Source organism: Dermacentor variabilis, chromosome 1 (assembly GCF_050947875.1).
Source record: "Dermacentor variabilis isolate Ectoservices chromosome 1, ASM5094787v1, whole genome shotgun sequence".
NCBI lineage: Eukaryota > Metazoa > Arthropoda > Arachnida > Ixodida > Ixodidae > Dermacentor > Dermacentor variabilis.
Window position 1 is genome coordinate 177,978,987 of NC_134568.1, and position 20,765 is coordinate 177,999,751.

Genomic DNA, 20,765 nt, shown 5'->3' on the forward strand with positions numbered 1-20,765 from the left:
GGATGACTTTTTAAAATGTCTATGGGGACAGGAACCAGCAAGGCCATTCCAGGAGTCGGGAAAGGATCTCCAATATCAGCGGCAATTGGTCGCATTGTGCAAGGAAGTTCAAAGGAGAAGGCAGCTGCCCGGATGGCTGTCGAAGAGACTTTTGAAGAAGAGCCTGTCTTGAAGACTGATTCTACAGAGGTCACTCAGCAGGCAGCCTTAGAGACAGGCCCTACAGCTCCTCCTCGAGACCCAAAGAAGAAAAGCAAGAGGGAGAAGAGCCCCAAAGCTCAAGGGCCCGACTACAGCCTACCTAGGATCAGGGACAGTGTCACACCTGAAAGGGACTTCACCAGTACCACTGATGCCATGACTGTCTCAAGCATCAGAGAGGCTGTAGATGCCTCCAAAGAGCCAGCTGCTGATGGCAAGCTGAAAAAAGAAAAGAAGAAAGATAAGAAAGAAAAGAGCCCAAGTCCTCCAGGCCCTGACTACACTTTACCCAGGTTGAGGGATACTTACACTCCACCAACCAATGCAACCACAGCAGGTTATGCTGGAAGCGCATTGCCTGAGGAAGATGCGACACCTAAGAAAGATATTGCAAAAACATCCTCATTCAAAAGAAGGAGCAAGGAGCGTTCTTTGTCTCCTGATCTAACCAAAACTGGAGAAAATGGGTCACTTGGGGCAGATATTTCAGTACAGGAACAAGAGAAGCGAGTACAAAAAAGTCCCGAAGGTACTATTGTAGAGAAAGTAGAGAAAATTGTAAAAGAAACTCCTGGTAAAATTGTTGAAATAGTCCATATTAAGCGACAAAGAAGCAGTAAAAGTCCAGAGGGGAAAGGCAGCTTTGGAGATAAAGATAGAAGGAGGCTTCCTAGTTCTGAAGTTGAGGTTCCTGATGTGGCCATGGGCCTGAAAGATGTGTCAAGTGACACTAGTGAGGCTGAAAAGAAACGTAAAGAACAAAAAGAAACAAGTCCAGTGAAGCAGATGAAGAAAGACTTGAAGGACGTTCCCATGGCTGTAGACAAGGATGTCGAGCTTTCTGGCTCTGACGGCAAATCAATGGATACTGGCTTCCTTTCAAAAATGGCTAAACTCCCTAAGAAAATGTTTCCACGCAGTGGTAAAGCTAGTGCTTCTGATGAAGAGCCATCATCAATTTCTGAGAGCAGTCCTATTGCTAAAAAGAAGTCTGGAAAGCTTCCAAAGTCTGCCACTTTACCTAAAGCCAGTGAAAAGCCTTCAAAAAAGCCCTTACATGAAATAAAAAGTGTGGATGTTGAAGTAGACACATCTAAATTTACTACAAAAGGGACAAAGGATGTACTAGCAAATGATGGGGAAGGCTTGGAAACAGGTGCAGATGACATAGTTAAAGAACCGGATGGCAGATTCTTTTCAAGGATAGCTAAAATTCCAAAAAAGATGTTTCCACGTAGTTCAAAGACCAGTTCATCTGAAGATGAACCTTCATCAGCAAGTGAAAGTCTCCCTTCATCAAAGCAAAAAGTGAAAAAGGAGCCAAAAGGGGATACTACCTTTAAGAAAAAAGAAAAAGGCATTAAGGTCAAACAGGCAGGTACTCAAAAACTGTCAGCTTCTGTTGATTTAGATATTGGCAGTGATACATCACTGCCTGCTGGAGTGGATATTGGTATTAAAAAGGCAGACAAACCAGGGTTACCGGACATCAAATTCAAAAGGCAGAGTGAAAGCATTAAAACGTCTTTCCCTTCTAGTTTCGAAGTGGAAGGTTCCGTTGGAGAGCCCATGGTAGACATTGACATTAGAGAAGTCAAGTCACAGCCAAGAGAGTCACTGCTTACTGTTGAAGGAAAACATCCAGATATTCAGAGTTCAGATATTGAGCTGTCACTCACCTCCAGGGAAACCACTGTTGAATGGCCAGACAAAGCAGAAGACACCATCGAGATAGGTACTCCTGAGCATGGCAAAACAACAAAGAGTGGTTTCATGACAAAAATGGCAAGATTTCCTCGAAAAATGTTTCCTCATGGTTTCAAAGGTGAAGTTTCAGTAGAAGAGCCATCAGTATCGGCCGATGGTATCCATGTTTCTGTTCCTGAAACACAGCTTACACTAGACAGAGATCAAGAGATAATGGTATCTGACATAATACCAAGAGAAATCGGGGCCAGCAGGCCAGAAGGTGTAGAGGGGAGCATCGAAATGAATGCTGAAGACCTATCTATGCCATCTGAGAAAAGCTTCATATCAAAGATGACTAAGCTGCCAAGAAAGATGTTCTCGCATGATTCCAAGTCTGGTGTTTCAGTAGAAGGGCCATCGGTTGTTACTAAAGGTGTTGACATTGAGTTCTCGCAGCAAGAATTGGAGTTAAAAACAAGCGGTAAAGGCTTTGAAATGCCTGAAACAAAGCTTGATGACAGCAAAGTGACAGCAGATCTGCCTGATAGTGCTGAAGGACGTATTGACGCAAGTTTGGACAAACTGGGCAAATCAGCCGAAGATGACTTCATGTCTAAAGTCACTAAAATACCAAAGCAAGTGCTTCCTCAAGGTGCAAAAGTTGAAACTTCAGTTCGGGACTTAGCAGCAGCACCTATTGATGTTCATGTTAGTGTTCCAAAAACACAAGATGAACTTGGTATAAGGGCAAATATTCCCGACAAACCTCAAGCAGATTTTGATGCATTGCCTGGAAAAGGAATTTCTGTAGAAATACCAGAGAGCTTCGAAGGCAGGGTAGAAATATCACAACCTGGTGTCAGTAAGCCATCAGATGGAGGCTTTATGGCAAAGATGGCCAAGCTACCCAAGAAAATGTTTCCTCATAGCTCAAAAGGTAGCGTTTCTCTCGAGGAAACGTCAGAAGATGTTGGTGATATACAAATGAGAATACCGGAAGCTCACCTGAGAATAGATACGAAAAGTTTTGAAATACCAGAAGCAGAAGGTGGCATTGCCTTGCCAAGTAAAAAAATGGCTGTTGACGTGCCTGAAGGCATGGAAGGACAAGTTGAAATGTCAACTCCAGAAATTGGCAAAATGTCGGATGAAAGCTTCATGTCAAAGATGGCCAAGATTCCTAAGAAAATATTTCCTCAAGGCACAAAGGGAAGTGTTTCTGTTGAAGGAGCTCCTGAAGACATTGATGTTCAGGTGAAAATGCCTGAGCCTCACCTTAAAGTGGATGTAAAAGGACCTAAAAAGCCAGATATAGAGAGTGACATAACACTGCCTGATATGAAAGTGGCTGTTGACTTGCCAGAAGGCACTGAAGGAAAAGTTGAATTATCAACTCCAGAAATGGGGAAACCATCAGATAGATCTTTTATGTCAAAGATGGCCAAGTTTCCTAAGAAAATGTTTCCTCATGGGTCAAAGGGAGGTATTTCTGTTGAAGGAGCTCCTGAAGGTGTTGATGCACAGGTGAAAATGTCTGAGCCTCACTTTAAGATGGATGTAAAAGAACCTGAAAAGCCAGATATAGAAGGTGACATAGCACTGCCTGATATGAAAGTGGCAGTTGACTTGCCAGAAGGCATAGAAGGAAAAATTGAAATACCAGCCCCAGAAATTGCCAAACCTTCAGATAAAGGCTTTATGTCAAAGATGGCCAAACTTCCTAAGAAGATGTTTCCCCATGGCTCAAAGGGAAGTATTTCTGTTGAAGGAGCTCCAGAAGGTGTTGGTGATGTTCAGGTAAGAATGCCTGAACCTCATCTTACGATGGATGTTAAAGGTCTTGAAAAGCCTGACGCTCATCTTAAGATGGATGTTGCAGGTCTTGGAAAGCCTGAAGTTGAAGGTCACATTGCACTACCAGCTAAGAAAGGGGATGTTCACTTACCAGAAGGCCTTGAAGGAAAAGTTGAGACTTCAACACCAGAAATGGGTAAACCGTCAGATGGTGGCTTTATGTCAAAGATGGCAAAACTTCCGAAGAAAATGTTTCCCCATGGCTCTAAGGGAAGTGTTTCTGTTGAAGGCACGCCTGAAGTTATTGGTGATGTTCAAATGAGGATGCCTGAAACTCACCTCAAAATGGACATAAAAGGTTTTGAAAGACCTGAAGTGGAGGGCGACATTGTACTGCCTGGTAAGACTGCAGCTGTTGACTTGCCAGAAACACTTGAGAGAAAAGGTAATATGCCCACTCCTGAAGTTGGCAGACCATCAGATGGAGGCTTTATGTCAAAGATGGCCAAACTTCCCAAAAAAATGTTTCCCCATGGCTCAAAAGGAAGTGTTTCCATTGAAGGGGCACCAGAAAGTGTCGGTGATATTCACGTGAAAATGCCTGAGGCACACCTTACGGCAGATATAAGAGGTCTTGGAAAACCTGAAGTAGAAGGTGAGATTGCACTTCCTGATAAAAATGTGGCTGTTGGCATGCCAGATGGCATGGAAGGAAAAGTTGAAATATCCACTCCAGAAATTGGCAAAGTATCAGATGTAGGCTTTATGTCAAAGATGGCCAAACTTCCCAAGAAAATGCTACCTCATGGTTCAAAAGGAAGTGTTACAATTGAAGCACCAGAAGCCATCGGTGAAGTTCAGGTAAAGATGCCTGAAGCTCAGCTTAAAATGAATGTGAAAGGTCCTGAAGAGCCAGAATTAGAAGCTGACATTGAACTTCCTGATAAGATGGTGGCCGTGGACTTTCCAGAAGGTGTTGATGGAAAAATTGGGATATCCACTCCTGAAATCGCAGTATCGTCAGACGGAGGATTTATGTCAAAGATGGCCAAGTTCCCCAAGAAAATGTTTCCTCATGGCTCGAAGGGAAGTGTTTCTGTTGAAGGGGCACCAGATGGTGTTGGTGACATTCAGGTAAAGATGCCTGAATCTCGCCTTGAGGTTGATATAAAAGGTCTTGAAAAACCTGAAGCTGAGATTGCATTGTCCGATAAGAAAGTGGTCGTTGACTTCCCAGAGGGCATGGAAGCAAAAGTTGAGATATCCACTCCAGAAATTGGCAAACCTTCAGATAGAGGATTTATGTCAAAGATGGCCAAGCTTCCCAAGAAAATGTTTCCCCATGGTGCAAAAGGAAATGTTACAATTGAAGAGGCACCAGAAGTTGCAAGCGAGGTTCAGGTAAAAGTGCCTGAAGCTCACCTGAAAATGGAATTGAAAGGTCCTGAAAAGCCAGGCTTTGAAGGTGACATTGGGCTGCCTAATAAGAAAGTGGCAGTTAATGTGCCTGAAGGCATTGATGGAAAATTTGAAATAGGAACTCCAGAAATTGGTAAACCATTAGATGGAGGCTTTATATCAAAGATGGCCAAGCTTCCCAAGAAGATGTTTCCTCATGGCTCAAAGGAAAGTAGTATTTCTGTTGAAGGGGCACCAGAAATTGCAGATGTTCATGCAAAAATGCCTGAAGCTCACCTAAAAATAGAAGGGAGAGGTCTTGAAAAGCCAGGCCTTGAAGCTGATGTAGGAATATCAGATAAGACAGTGCATATTGATCTACCAGAAGGCATTGAGGGAAAAGTTGAAATGTCAGGTCCAGAAATTGGCAAACCAACAGATGGAGGCTTTATGGCAAAGATCACCAAGCTTCCTAAGAAAATGTTTCCTCATGGCTCAAAAGAGAGTAGTATTTCTGTTGAAGGGGCACCAGAAATAGGTGATGTTCATGCAAAAGTGCCTGAAGCTCACCTAGAAGTGGATGTTAAAGGTCTTGAAACGCCATGTCTTGAAGCTGACATTGGAATATCAGATAAGACAGTGGGTGTTGATTTGCCAGAAAGCATTGAGGGAAAAGTTGAAATGTCAGGTCCAGAAATTGGCGAACCAATGGATGGAGGCTTTATGGCAAAGATCACCAAGCTTCCTAAGAAAATGCTTCCTCATGGCTCAAAAGGGAGTAGTATTTCTGTTGAAGGGGCACCAGAAATAGGTGATGTTCATGGAAAAATGCCTGAAGCTCACTTAAAATTAGAAGGGAAAGTTCTTGAAAAGCCAGGCCTTGAAGCTGACATTGGAATACCAGGTGAGACAGTGGGTGTTGATTTGTCAGAAGGCATTGAGGGAAAAGTTGGTATATCAGCTCCAGAAATTGGCAGACCAACAGATGGAGGCTTTATGGCAAAGATGGCCAAGCTTCCTAAGAAAATGTTTCCTCATGGTTCAAAGGAAGGTAGTATTTCTGTTGAAGGGGCACCAGAGTTTGGCGATGCTCATGCGAAAATGCCTGAAGCTCATGCGAAAATGCCTGAAGCTCACCTAGAAATGGATGTAAAAGGTCTTGAAAAACCATGTGTTGAAGCTGACATTGGAATACCTGATAAAACAGCTGGTGTCGATTTGCCAGAAGGCATTGAGGGGAAAGTTGAAATATCAGCTCCAGAAATTGGCAAACCAACTGATGGAGGCTTTATGGCAAAGATGGCTAAGCTTCCCAAGAAAATGTTTCCTCATGGCTCCAAGGGAAGTGTTTCTGTTGAAGGGGCACCTGATAATGTTGGCGATATTCAGGCAAAAATGCCTGAAGTTCGCCTGAAGGTGGATGTTAAAAGTCCCGAGAGACCTGACATACAGGGTGATGTTGTTCTGCCTGCTAAAAATGTGGCTGTTGACTTGTCGGAGAGTGTTGAGGGAAAAGTTGAAATATCTGCTCCAGACATTGGCAAGCAATTTGACAGAGGGTTTATGTCAAAGATGGTGAAACTTCCCAAGAAAATGTTCCCTCATGGTTCAAAGGGAAGTGCATCTGTTGAAGAGGTACCAGAAGCTGATAGTGGTGTTCAGGTGAAAATGCCTGAAGCTCGCCTAAAGGTGGATACAAAGGGTCATGAAAGGCCTGAAGTAGATGTGGATGTTTTAGTGCCTGAAGTTTCTGCAGCTGTACCAGAGGGTATTGAAGGGAAATTCGGAATAACAACTCCAGAACTTGAGAAGCCAACAGGCAGAGGATTTATGGCAAAAATGTTTTCGCATAGCCCTAAAGGAAAAGATTCCATTGAGTACACCTCCGGGTTGGTTGGGGATGTTCAAGTAAAGCTGCCAGAAGCTGATTTAGAAGTAGATGTAAAAGGTCCTGAAATGATTCAGGGGGATGTGTTGAAAGAGAGAAATGTCACTATGGATTTAGCAGAAGGCATGGAAGGAAAAGTTGAAATAGATCTTGCAGAGGTAGAGAAGCATTCAGATAGTGGGTTCAAGTCAAAGATGGCTAAACTCCCAAAAAAGATGTTTCCTCACAGCTCCAAGGGAGAAGTATCAATTGAAGAGGTTCCAGAAGTTGTCAGTGATGTTCCTGTCAATATGCCTGAAGCTCACCTAAACTTGCAAGTAAAAGATCCTGAAAGGCCTGTAGCAGAAGCAAACATTTTGTTGCCCGAGAGTGAAGTTATGTTGAACTTGTCAGGTGGCATTGAAGGTAAAGTTGAAGTGACACCACCAGAAGTTGGCAAGCCGTCAGATGCAGGTTTCGTGTCAAAAATCTCCAAGTTGCCTAAAAAACTACTCTCTCATGGTAAAAAGACTGAGACCTCCTTTGAAGAGCCTATGGTAACTGCTGAAGGTGCTCATGTTGACATCCCTCACACTGAAGCAACCATGAAGATAGAAGCCAAGCTTCCATCGAAGCCTGAAGCAAGTGCAGACATTAGAATTCCTGCAGGGGATAGTTTTGCCGACACTTCAGAAGGTGTTGCAGGAAAGTTAGAAATTGATTTTTCAGAAACTGGGAAAGTGCCTGATAAAGGTTTCATGTCAAAAATGGCCAAGCTTCCCAAGAAGATGTTTCACCATGGTTCCAAAGGTAGCAGTTCAACTGATGAGCATTCAACACCAGCTGAGGCTACTGACATCAAGATGCCCGACTTGGGAGTGCAGCTACAGACCCATGTCAAGACCATCAAAAGGCCTGAAGCAGATGTCAGTGTTTCAGTTTATGAAAAAGACGTTACTGTGCAGCTGCCAGAAGGGAGCAAAGGAATGGTTGAAATAAGCACCTCAGAACTAGGTAAGCATTCAGTGAAAGGTTTTATATCAAAAATGGCCAATTTGCCCAAGAGGATGTTTCCTAGCAGTTCTAAGCCTGCCATTTCATGTGAAGGACTGTCAGGTACTATTATATGTGGCCATCTCAACGTACCTAATATAGATGCTCAAAAGAAAAAAATAGATCATGTTAACACCTTGGTGTCTGATGTTGAGATCTCTAGTGGTTTAGTAGAAAAACATAAGATGCCAGTTGACAGAAGCTGTCGAGAATTCAGAGTGCCATCAGGTGAGGTTAAGTCTGGAGTACATGAAGTTCTTAAAGTGATGCTACCTGACTTTTCTCAGGGCAGCGTGTCAACTGAAGGGCCATTGGGAATTCATGAAGGCATGCATGTTGAGATATCTGGAACTGAAAAAAAACTTCACACATTGACTGAGGGTCCTGAACAGCTAAAGTTGCAATCAAATATGGAAGCTATATTGCCTGAGAAATATCTACAACCTCTGGCTGATGCAAATAAACTTTCAAAAAAAACACTGCTGCAGGGTTCTGAGGGAAATGTAAGGACTGAAGAGTCGCTGAAAATTCATGGCATTGACACTAATGTGCCTGATGTAGAAGTGCAAGGTAATGTCACTGTGATGGTTCCAGAGGTGCTTGGTGTAAGTCTTGATGTGTCACTGCCAAAAGAAAACATTATTGGGCAATGTAATAGGCCTTTTGGAATGAGTAGTTCAGAATTTGCAGAAAGATCAGATGAAAGACTTTTATTAAAGACAGTACAAGCCTCAGAAACAATGTTTTCACACATTTGTAAGCAAAGTACTCCAGTAACAGACGTATCAGGTACTGATAAATGTGGTTATGCTTATATGCCTGAATTAAAAGTACCTTTGACTGACAGTATCCAAAGCCCTACAAAAGCTGGAGCAGATTTTGATATGAAATCTGATAAAAAATTATGTAGTTTCGAATTGCCAGAGGGCACTAGCATAGCAGCTGAGATAAGCACGGTAGAACATCGCAAACAGCAATATGAAAGTTTCATGCCCAACATGACTGAGCTGCCGAAAAAAAGTTTTTCTTATGGTTCAAAGGGTAGTATTTCTATTGGAGAGCCATTAACTGCTTCTACTGGAAATGGCGTTAAACTTTCTGAAACAAGTGGCAACGTAAAGGTGGGCCTAGATGCTCTTGAAAAGGCTGATTTGGAGTGGGACTTTTTATCACCAGAGAAGGGCGCTCATGCACAAAAGCATGATGAAAGAAAACAGTTGAACTTGAGTGTTAAGAAGAAAAAACATCCTGAGTATGCAGTTCAGGGTCCATTGTCCACAGGAAAGCAGAATGTTGACTTACCAAAAGGTGTCAAAGCAGAGTTTGGTGTTATTGTTCTTGAGCATGGTAAGAAAGCAAAAAGTGGGCTCATGTCAAAAATGGCTAAGTTCCCTAAGAAGATATTCTCTCGTGGCTGTAAAACAGACGTCCCTGCTGATGTGTCAGTACCTACAGAAGGCAGTAACCAATATGTTTCTACTTCAGGGTCATCCTTTAAAGATATCACCAAATTTTCAGGTAAATCTGGAATGGTTGGTTTTTCCCAGTCTAAAGCACACATTCCTGCTAGAGGTCTTAAATTTAGAAAAACATCGGTTGAATTGAGTCCTCCAGAACACAATAATTTATCATGTGATAGTATTGCTTCAGAAATCACCAAGTCGCCTAAGAAAATACTTTCACAGGTTTCCAAGAATGAAATTTTTGTGGGTAAAAATAGTGTAGGTGGTGAAAATTCTGAAATTCGGATACCTGGATCAACAACAGCCATTTCAGAAAAGCAGGTAGCAGGCCATAATGTTACTCCTTCTGGACAGAAAGTATCTCATAAGTTTGTGAGAATGTTTCATGGAGCTGCTCATGTGCCTGTTCAGGAACGTACCAAATCAGGTACTAATATAACATTAAATGTTGAGGAGGAAACCTCATCCCATAATTCTAGAGTTAGGGCGAGCTGTGAAGCTGCATCTATTTCCACTGAAGGTGTTTCTCTCAAGATGTCTGAGACAGAAAGACATAGTAAGGCTTTACAAAAACATGAAGCAGGGCGGCAGCTTTCATATTTTGCTGATTCAGTACCAAAAAATGAAATTTATATTTCACCTTCAACAGAAATGTTGGTTACAAATGTCACAGAGCTTCATAATGTAACATTTTGTGGGAGCATGCCTGAACCTCACAAGTTGGCTGGAAAAGAACCAGAAATGAAGAAGGCAGAAGTTGTTAGAAGTATGTCTGCTGACAATATTGGCACAACTGTAACTGGTTCAAATGTGCAGAAGGCAAAGCAGGACCATCTTGCAGAAGTACTTGCTATTGTTGATAGTGACACATCAAAACCTACAAAGGAAAGCTTGCTCGCAAAGGAAGGGCTTATGCCATTCATACCAGTCACTTGTACTTCAGAGACTCTTATATCAGTAGATAGACCATCTCAATTTTTTAATAAAGATTTATTAGTTATACAGGAATCTGAAAAGCCTACTGATGCAACCCAGGGTGATTTTCCTGTGCATCTTCACAGAAGTAACTTGTATGAACAACATGGGTTTAGGCAAGGAAATGTTGACTTTAAAAAGCCCTCTGAGAAGTGTGTTGTAGAAGAAAGTCACTCTGAAAAAGTTGGAAAAGCACTAGATTTTGTGTCTCTTGATAAGATTGGCAAAGTTTCTAAAAAAATATTTGACAATGAACCGAACGTCTCTGATATACATTTTATTCCATCCAAAACAACTCATATATTTACAGCCGAAAAAGAACTGCCAAAAATGCAAAGGGGATCTTTTGGTAAGGAGTCAGAGGAGGTTCAGGAAACTAAGCAGTGTGAACGCAGTGCCAAATCGCCACTGGGAGTCAAAACAGGTGATTTTCAGATTCCTAGTGGCTTTGTGAAAGTCATTGAGGTTACTGCTCACAATATTCCTAATATACAAGAGGGCATGCTTCAATATCGTGATGAGAAAATTTCAGAACTGTTTCCTTTTGATGGCAGAGCCGGCATTCTTGAGGGGGATCTCGCAACATTAAGTGATCTTGTGCATGTGACAAAGCATGAAATACAGAAGTCATCGAGACTGTTTAGGAGTGAAGAAAGTGCTGCGATAAAGATCCCACCCCATGACCATCATGAGCAAAGGCTGGATGTTGAATCACAAACAGTTCCTGCAAGAAGGAAGGTTGTAGAAACACCTCAAGGTTTTGTAGAAGTTGTTCAGGTCACTGCACATGATGTTAAGAGGCCACATAGTAATACCCGCCCTCAGGCAAAGTCAAAAATGGCTGCACGAGCACCATTCCAAAGTGGCAACACAAGTGAACCACCAACATTGTCAGAAAATATGAGTCTTGCTGCAGGGGAGTGGGTTGAAGAACCAAGAATATTTGTTGCAGTGGGAGAGCATGTTCCTGATGGGGCAACTCAAGGTGCTGACGTTATGCTGCCAGGAATGGAGCTGCCCACCCTGGAACGACGGGAAACTAAAGAAACCCCAGGTGGTGTCGTTGAAGTCATCGAAGTAACCACTCATGAAGTTTCGAAGCCATCAAGCCCTGGCCTCCTGTCGAAAGTGTCAAAAATTCCCAAGAAAATATTTCCACGTGGCTCAAAGTCAAAGAGTTCAGATGAAGAGTCCCCGTCAACGCCAAAGCGAGAGTTGAAGGAAACACCAGGTGGCATTGTTGAAGTCATCGAAGTTACAAAACATGATGTAGCCAAACCCTCTGAAAGCAGACACATTGAGCAAGATGGAACAAAAGTATCATTAAAGCCAGCATCATTTGAAACTGCCGCTGGTAGTAAAAAAGAATTTCCACCAACGCATATGACAAGAGAGATAAAAGAAGTACCTGGTGGTGTTGTTGAAGTCGTCAAAGTTACCAAGCATGTTGTCGGTAAACTTCCTGAAGACAAGCATTCCGCTGAATCGAGGTCAAGAATGGTGGATCCATCACTTCCATGGGAAGCAGAGCTGGCCAAGGATCCATCAGCTGTAGTAAAGCGACAAGTGAAAGAGACCCCAGAAGGACATGTTGAAGTGGTACAGGTCATCAGAAGGGAAGCTGGTGATGTACCCTTTGCCTCTGACATTGCTGGGGATGAATCAGATGGAACTATTTCTCGGAGGATTGAAACGACTGTTGTTGATGGTAAACCAACCATCATCAGGCGACTAGTGACAACAACATCTGATGGTGTTCAGCAAGTCACTGAGCACATTGAGCAAAGGGCTGAGGAACTTGGAAGTACTGCAAGCAGCTTATTTGCAAAAATGGGTGAATTTGCAAAGGGCTTGTCCAGTGATGATCCATCAGCTGTGACGACACGCGAAGTGAAAAAGCTTCCAGATGGTTCGGTTGAAGTTGTGTCAATTACAAAGCGCTCTAGTTCTTCACCAGGGAAAGAAACTGCTGCCACAGAGCACCTGCCGTCAAGCACTTCAGGCTCCATGCACTTTGCAGAAAGTGCAGCTGGAAAGCCAATGGAGGCAAAGACGGCCATTGTTCGAAGAGAGATTTCTGGACCAGAGACAATAGTATGTACCACTACATCTGTTGTGACATCAGCCACAGCATCAGGCTCATCAAAGCCAGAACTCACAGCGGATGTTCTTGACAAGATGTTTGGTGACATAGAAAAGCCCAAAATGGATGACCGGCTCAAGGATGTTCTTACTGCAGAAGGAGGCATCGGAGCCAAAGGAGAAGTTACACCCGAAGAAGCGGAGCTTTTGGCACAACTTTTCCCTGAGCAGTCTTCAGGGGTGGCTGTATACCCTCCTGCGGGCTTAGTTCCCGAGGCTGCGATCATTCCAGAATACCGATGTATGATGACCACTGAAGGTCCACCTTTATCGCCTCATGACCCTGAGTCCAAGGAAAAAGTGTTGCTGAAGCTGGGGCGAGCACTCAGCCAGGATGACCTGGATGCATCATCTCCAACCCGAGGGGAAGCAGCCTTGACAGTCGCAGGACTGGGTGAAGGTACTACTTTGTTTTGTTGGTCATTGTTTTTTGTTTGCTGCTCTCTTAGCTGCTTGGAGTGAATGGATTTGCCTGAATGCTGTTATGATCCTTTCTTTAGTGCCTTCTTGATTATTGGACATGTGTTGAATTTATGTATTATATGCATCTCACCATGGCTTAAGTTTAAAGATGGTATAGATGCTTTCACCAAGAAAAAAAAAATTTTCCGAAAACTGTAATGGTTGAGTTTTGACTAGTGGGTGATAAGGGAAGTAAGTTAGGTATTTTTATTGCTGATATGCAGCTTTCTTTTAGCAGTGTTGATGCTTGAGTGAGAATGAGTGGTCGGCACTTGTTATGCAAACAGGATCTGTGTTCTAGTTTTATTTCTGAAAAGGCATGGCATTATAAGTGATACTACAGAGTTTATCCTGTGGATAAAGTTCACAGGTGCATTGCATAGGAACAATATAGTATAAGAAGATAATCTTTTTGTTATGTTTTGGCACAAATATCTTAAAGCATGTGGCTCCCATAAGTATAAAGTTAAAAGTATGTAGTCTTTTCACTCTGAAGCCTTTAACTACTGTGAAGTACAAGAAATATACTGATGGTTTAGTTAACACTTATGAGCACTTCATTTTCTACAGTCCTTAGAAGTGTTAACAGAATGTTGGTACATTTTGCCATAGACTTTGAGGGCTTATTTTGCGAAATTGGTGCTAAGTGCTAGATTATTGCTAAATGGATGTCAAGTTTATTGACAACATGTACAAAGTACAGTGTTGAAGGCCACCCTGGCAAGAAAGCTGTAAACATACAGCTTGACGAGGCCAGGGGGCCACCACCAGGCAACATCAGCATCCCACACATCCGCAATACAAACAATAAGCTTTCGTAAGTAGCTTCATTAATACAACACGTGGTATATATCCACTTCCCTGGGCATGAATAGATCTACATACATGCATAATCATTACAAGCGCATTGAAATTCAGGTGAATAACATTAGCGCCAGGGGAATATATACTGTTACACTTTAAAAAATGAACATCATTAAAAACAATAATTAAAAGGAAGTTAAGCAACAGTAAAGAATGTGCACGTGCAACTTACAAGAAATGAAATGAATATACATGTCCTCGTTATTCTCTACTTCTATTGCAAAATTGGGATGTATATGACCTAAAATGCATAATTACAAAGTTAATTGGGGAATCTTGTTTACTAGCTAACGTCATGTTGTGATTCGTAGTGCAAGTAATGCCCACCTCATCGGGTAATCCAGCTGATATGATAAAATTGTGCTGTCTGCCAAAGGCGATTTTTAATGAATCTGTTCCCCCAAAAAATCACCTGGTAAATTAATGTTTGCAAGATTGACGGGCTTGCAAAAATCACCTCCTTGCACACCACATTTGAAGGTGTACTTACTTGCAGCTGTAAGCTAAAATTTCTTCAGGAAAGTTGGTGTGTATGTTTCCACAAAATCAAACTACTGTATATACTTGTACAGGATGAAAAGGATGACAGTAGCAAGTAAAAGGTATACCAGGATGCAACCGTGGCTGTGGTTTGGTACCACTATGCTGGATTCATTGCTTGCTTCCTATGTCGCTGACACTTCTAATGTCTAAAGTTAGAACTGCAGTTTATAAAAGGGTAAAATTTTAAAATACAATCATTCAGACTCCAGTGTTCAAAGTAGTGGTTATGACTACTACATGAGGTCACACAAATTTAAGGAACTTGATGCTATGGAATTTGGGCTGCTAGAGAAGTCATATTACTCATAATAGCTTGGGGATATATTAAATGCACAATAATACAGTACACAAAGAACTTTGAAGAAATTGCGTGACTGATTTCTGGACAAGGCTGTCTTTGTGCCCGGTCTTTTGTTCTAATTTTCTGAAGCTGAACTTCAGCCAACTAGGCCTGCCTTGCAGTCTTGTTATCCATTAATAGCTTGTAAAGTGGCACATCAGGTTACTTATGCTTTATGAGACAGTGTCTAGCTTGTGGAACTTCATTGTAAACAATAAATAGGCTTTATACTGATACACAGATGCTAAATGAAACCTTTCAATACTGTCTGTGCCTTTGGGCTACAATTGAAAACAGTTTATGGGATGCCAAGAGCTGCAAAACTCAAATTTTTGTGCAGGCTGGGCAAGCAGCCTGGTAATATGAGATGTGTGGCACATTGTTCAGGTTGCACAAAGAATTGCCTACTCTAGCCTGTGTGCCTAGGTGGAGTGAATGTCAGCTTCTTAGGGGGTTGTCTGGAATCTAGAAAAATTTTGGTGCCAATAATATATGGCCGCTGGTTTGAAGACACTGCAAGGGCAACAAGACAACATTGCAAACACAATGAAAGTTTATTTTTTTCTTGTGATTATGACCATGTGCATCTCCAAGTGGGCATTCATCTGTATATCTAAGCCTGTAGTGTTCACTTGTAATTGCCATGTCTCTCACTTCATGTGTATATAAGTGTAACTTGTGGCTTAGGGTTGCAAGGAATCAAAGCTTGGTGAAACATGCTGTTTATTTGCAATGTAACCTGTACTGGCTATGCTTACATGAACCACATAGCGACAAGCGTGTTTGAATTGCAAGTTTCAGCCTACTTTCTTTTACTCGAAAGGTACCTGATTGAGAGCACCTCAAGGAAATTTTATAGACTTGTTCTGCATGTGCTATTCAGAGCATCAATATGTTTCAAAACGTACGGTCAGTCCCTTGTGGAGCACCATTATCATGGCATTTTTGCTTGCCTTGGAGACATTTTTTTGCGTATAAGATATCTTGACTACTTTTTCTTTTCTCTTTTTGTAAAGGCAGAATTTCTCAATCCAAGATCAAATAACCTAGAAAAGTATCTTGTGCTGCTGCTGTAATGTCCATGTAAGCATTGCTGTTAAGTTCTTATATGCTGCCATCATTATGTTTACCATTGCTGCATCACTCTGAAAAATAGGTGCACTGCAGTCCACTATAATGATGCTGCTCATAATGATTGGAAGTTCTTACATGTTCACTATAATTAAGAAGTAGTCTGTGCTGTATATATTCTGTGACAAAATGTCACAGTGCATATTACGTTTCATTGCAGAGTAAAAATTTCATCTCTATCTAAAGCAAAAATATTGTTGCTTGTGAAATGACATTGTATGAAAATTAATGAGATATGCTTTTTAGTTCATAGACTCTAATATTTTTCTTATTCTGCACTGACTCCTTTTGCAGAATATATTATAATTATTATAATTTATATTTAGATTAGATTACATTTAGATTTAGATTATATTATAATTATATTATAATTTACGTTATAACCTGAAATATCTTTGACTTGGACAGACTCATCCTGAAATCTGTACCCGTTTGGCATTAAATTATTCATCTTGCAACATGTATGTAGTACTTTGTCACATGTAGGATGCTAATAGTGGAACCCCATTGATACATTCCTTGCTGTTGCATTTTCCCGGCTGGTATGTCGTGTTTTTGTGGTCACTACCTAAATGCCATTGAATCCTATGTATTATATTCCCATTTTATACAACGCCATTCTATAATGTTTCCGCTTCATACGTTGCATTTGAGAGTTGCCGCCACGTAAATATAACAGCACAGGGAGAAATTGGCTCTCGCATATTGCAACAAGCTACCAATTGATTGCAACAAGTGACCAATTCATTGCAACAAGTAACCAATTCATAGCAACAAGCTACTGATTCGTTGCAACAAGCTACCAATTTGTTGCAACAAACTGCTAATTCGCTGCAAGAAGTGTGAAGGAAGAAAAATTTAGGAGGGAGCATTGCACAACGCAATTGAAGCTAGAGAAGGGCAAAACGGCTTGCTTCAGTGAGCGGCTCAGAATGGCTCAGCTTACTGAAATGAACTGGCTCATTTGAACAGCTCACTGGGTCACTTAAATCTGTAACCTCTGCTATGTCGCACGGCGCGTCCGCCCCCCTTGTCTCGTTTTCTTTCCTTTTTTATGCTGGCTCCCTCCTGCCGCGCATACCTTTCATATTTTTTTTTTCTTGAGTGCATGCTGGCAATCATGGCATCATGCGCTGAAAAAAAAAAAGTCATATTACAACACAACAGATCATTGGCCTTGTTTTATTGACGTGCTAATGATACAGGCTCAGAAAATGCACAGAAATGGATGACATGGGCGACATTTTCATGACTACACTAATTAGCACAAAGGAAGAGCAGGACGTAAACTGTACGTTTACCTGTTGTCTTTAAAGTCACAGAATACTTCGTCTTTGAAGTGTTGTTGCACCAGCGCACATTGTGCAATCGGGGACAGTTGGGAGACATCGTTCGAACAGCAGCAGGCAATGAATGGCGCCATCCTTTGCCAATTAAGGCTTCTTTACTGCTCCCTTCAGTTGTATCGGGTGCCACACTGTAGGACGCACACAAAACTAAAGGAACTGCCGTGCACACCGCATACAGTGAGCGAGTAAGAGTAGCACGAGTCTGCCCACCACACTGGCCAACACTCGCCGGCAAGAAAACGAAACCACAAAAACCAGCAGAAGACCCAGCTCTGACGGAACGATTCAGCACGGCTCACTGAACGAGGGAACCGGCCTCCTTTCTCCAACATAACAGCTCAAAAGACAGCCGAAGGTGAGAGAGTGGTTACGACTCTTGCAAGGAAGGGCAGGAGGGCAGTTGCTTTGTCGCACCACTAATAGAAGGTTCGGAAGTCTCACCTAGCAGAAAACCCGTCTCTGATGGAATGGTTTGGCATGGATCACTGAATGAGTGGCTCACTGAATGAGAGTGAACTGGTTTCCTGCCTCCAAAAGAACTGCCGCTCACCTTTACTGAACAACGGCTCACTCTTTCTTTAAAAAGAGTGGCTCAAAAGATTCTGCTCGATCCTGAGTGACCTATCTCTAATTGAAGCCAAACCTGGTGGTCCAACACTTGGTCACACATCACAGTGCATGGTTGGTTCTAGTGTTCCCGCTCTACAGGCAGAGCCACAGCAGGGCAGCCGAACAAGTGCACACCGAATAAAAACTGCTGGCATAGCTACTGGGAACCAAACTTCTCAGCAAATCTCGATTCTTGCTTCGTGATCTCAACGCAAGAGGCCACATGTTAGGCCACCACTGAGCAAATGTGTGGGCTTCAGGGAGCGTTCGCTTGCCAAGGCTGGCTGCGTGATGTAATGCTGTCTCCTAACTTTTTATTTCATCCATGGCAACAAGTGACTAATCCGTTGCAACAAGCTACCAATTCCTTGCAATAAGCATGGAGGAAGAAAAAAGTTAGGAGGGAGCTTCGCACAGCACGATTGAAGCCAAGGGTATCGTCTCCACAAGTGTTGAAAATGTGAACGCATGGAGGATACATCAGAGTGCACAGCAGGTTTCAGTACTCCTGGTTGATTTTTATCGGTACCCATTCGCATGGAGGAAGGAAAATGTTCCTCCATGTCAGCAAATCTCGATTTGTGCTCCGTGATCCTGATGCAGGAGGTCTCATGTTAGGCCAACATGAGCAAGGGGACAGCCGTCGCGGTGCGCTCGCTTGCCAAGGCTGGCTGTGTGACGTAATGCTCTCTCCTTTTTCCTTCCCCCATAGCGTAGAGAAGAGAAACAAAATGGGAGAGGCCCTGACGTCACATTTTTGAAGCTGGAAGTGCAGCTATGTTGGTGTGCCATTGCCCTTTTGCTTCCAATCAGCCCGCTGGAGCAGATAGGCGCAGGCTTTGAACTTGCATTGCTATGAGCTGCCGGAAGTGTGTGCTGATGACGCATCTCAAAAGCAAGGCTATGAAACTTCTGTTGCAGTATCAGTGAAGCAGACATGCTCCTGTGCATTTCCATGGCATGTTGAAGACGACAAAGACCCATGCTGTTATTGCTTGAGTGTCACTTTTGCTGGCTGACACTCACACACACAGACCCAAAATAGAACTTGCAAACTTACACGCCACATTCCAAGTCAGCTTGGCTCGCGAACAGAATGTGTTGCGAGAAAGGCATACGCCGAAAAATCTTATTTCACTTTTCAGAAGCGAAGAGCAGCAGTGAGAGCCTCAGGAGCACGGTAGCTATGGCACTGTTGATGTTTGGCACATCAGTCCCAGTGCTCCTTTGCAAAAAAAAAAAAAAAAAAAAAAAAAAAAAAAAAGTGACTTCTGCTACACTCGCTTCAACTGATGTTATTAGATTCGTCGGACGATCCTACCGCTGTCAACCAGAGGTAGGAGTCGTCGGACGACCTCGCCGCTGCCACCAATTGAAGGAGTTGAAGCTCGTAGAGAGGAACTTGGTGAACAGGATTTATTTACATTACTTACATCTTAGACAAGACATACATCGACAATCTAGCGTGACTCCCACATGGAGCCCGCAAGACTAACATACAGCAAACAGCTTACGAGCACACAGCTCACGAGTACCTTTCGAGCATGACAACGAGCACTCAGCTCCCGACGACGAGCACGCACTAGCAGCCGACAATCACTGCTTATATCCTCTCCGCTCGACGTCATAGTTCGACGTCATTGAAGATGACCCGCCCTTTTGGGAGGAGGCGGGCTCACATACACATGTTGCACAGGTTTCAGTGCCGCACACACACACAGGTGTAAAGGTCCGGAGCCGACGTCAGAGGGGCTTCGTAGAACTCTGCTCCGTCCCGGGTGGCACACCGGGTAGCACATTCCTAAGCTGACCCCGTGCCACATGGCTGCCGGTTATCCGCAGTTCTCTGAAGTGCGTCCCGTCTGGTTGGATTGGACACGTGCAGCGGGCTGAAATAGCTGTCACGTTGCCACCCCGTCTGGCCATTCCTAACAATGTGGATGAGCCGGGCCTCTCCTATGCTTTTCTTCCTCCATGCCCCATGGCAACAAGCTACCAATTTGTTGTAACAAGCGACTGAAGTTTGCAATAAATGAACAAATTTGCACAAGCCAGGTGTTGCACAAACGTTGGGAAGAAGCATGCACAGAGCAGTTGGCAAAGCATTTAAACAAGTGTGCATTGACTAAAACCTACCGGGAACCATGCACACTGGGCCACTTCTGCCAAATACAAGGCTACATTTACTTTGGGGCTTGCAAGAGTCTTATTTGCATTTCATAATTGCCAGTTCTCTTTAGTCAGCTTCAGTGCAGTAAAACTGTGTTAAGCGGTAAAGCATACACAAAATACTGTGGTAGGGCCCACTGTCACGTAAACACTGTATGTGCCCCTTAATTATACATGCGTGCATGTGCGGTTCCTGGTCACGCTACAAGCACAGAGACATCTAATAACTGCACTGGCAGCCGCTCTGACTTTTTCCGCCGTTGTGCTGTGGCGATTTTCGCCCTTCCTCGCGGTTACGTTTTCCCTACTGGTAAGGTTTTTTCCCACGGTTTCTTTAAAAACGTATCAATGGGGTTCAACTATAGTGTACAGAGAAAAACGTTGCATTAGTATGTTGCTGGTGGTCCATATATTACCATATTTGTGCAAATCTGACATGTACTTTTTTTTTTAATTTGTACACCGGCAAACGTGAAGTCGGTACACAGTCGCACAGTCCTACGTATCCTTAGCTTTTTTTTTTTAATTTGTACACCGGCGAACGTGAAGTTGGTACACCATCGCACAGTCCTACGTAGCATTAGCTGCTAAGAGAAAAGTAGTGAGAAAAGTGGGCAAGTCCCGGTGCTGGTGCAGTCTAATGCAGTCTGCTTTCACTTTATCATGAAGTGTATTTGTGCCCTGCATCGGCATCAAGTGCATTACTGTAAAATTCG

The 20,765-nt window shown here is 42.9% G+C and overlaps 1 protein-coding gene across 1 annotated transcript in view; it reads left to right on the plus strand.

Annotated features, from left to right (window-relative positions):
• The window catches only part of LOC142588471 (uncharacterized), a 334,812-nt gene that overhangs the window by 222,944 nt on the left and 91,103 nt on the right, over positions 1–20,765 (plus strand). Inside the window, exons 35-36 of the mRNA XM_075700246.1 lie at positions 32–7,963; positions 11,393–12,982. Of these exons, the coding sequence (XP_075556361.1) occupies positions 32–7,963; positions 11,393–12,982 (9,522 nt within the window). The remainder of the gene's footprint in view (positions 1–31; positions 7,964–11,392; positions 12,983–20,765) is intronic.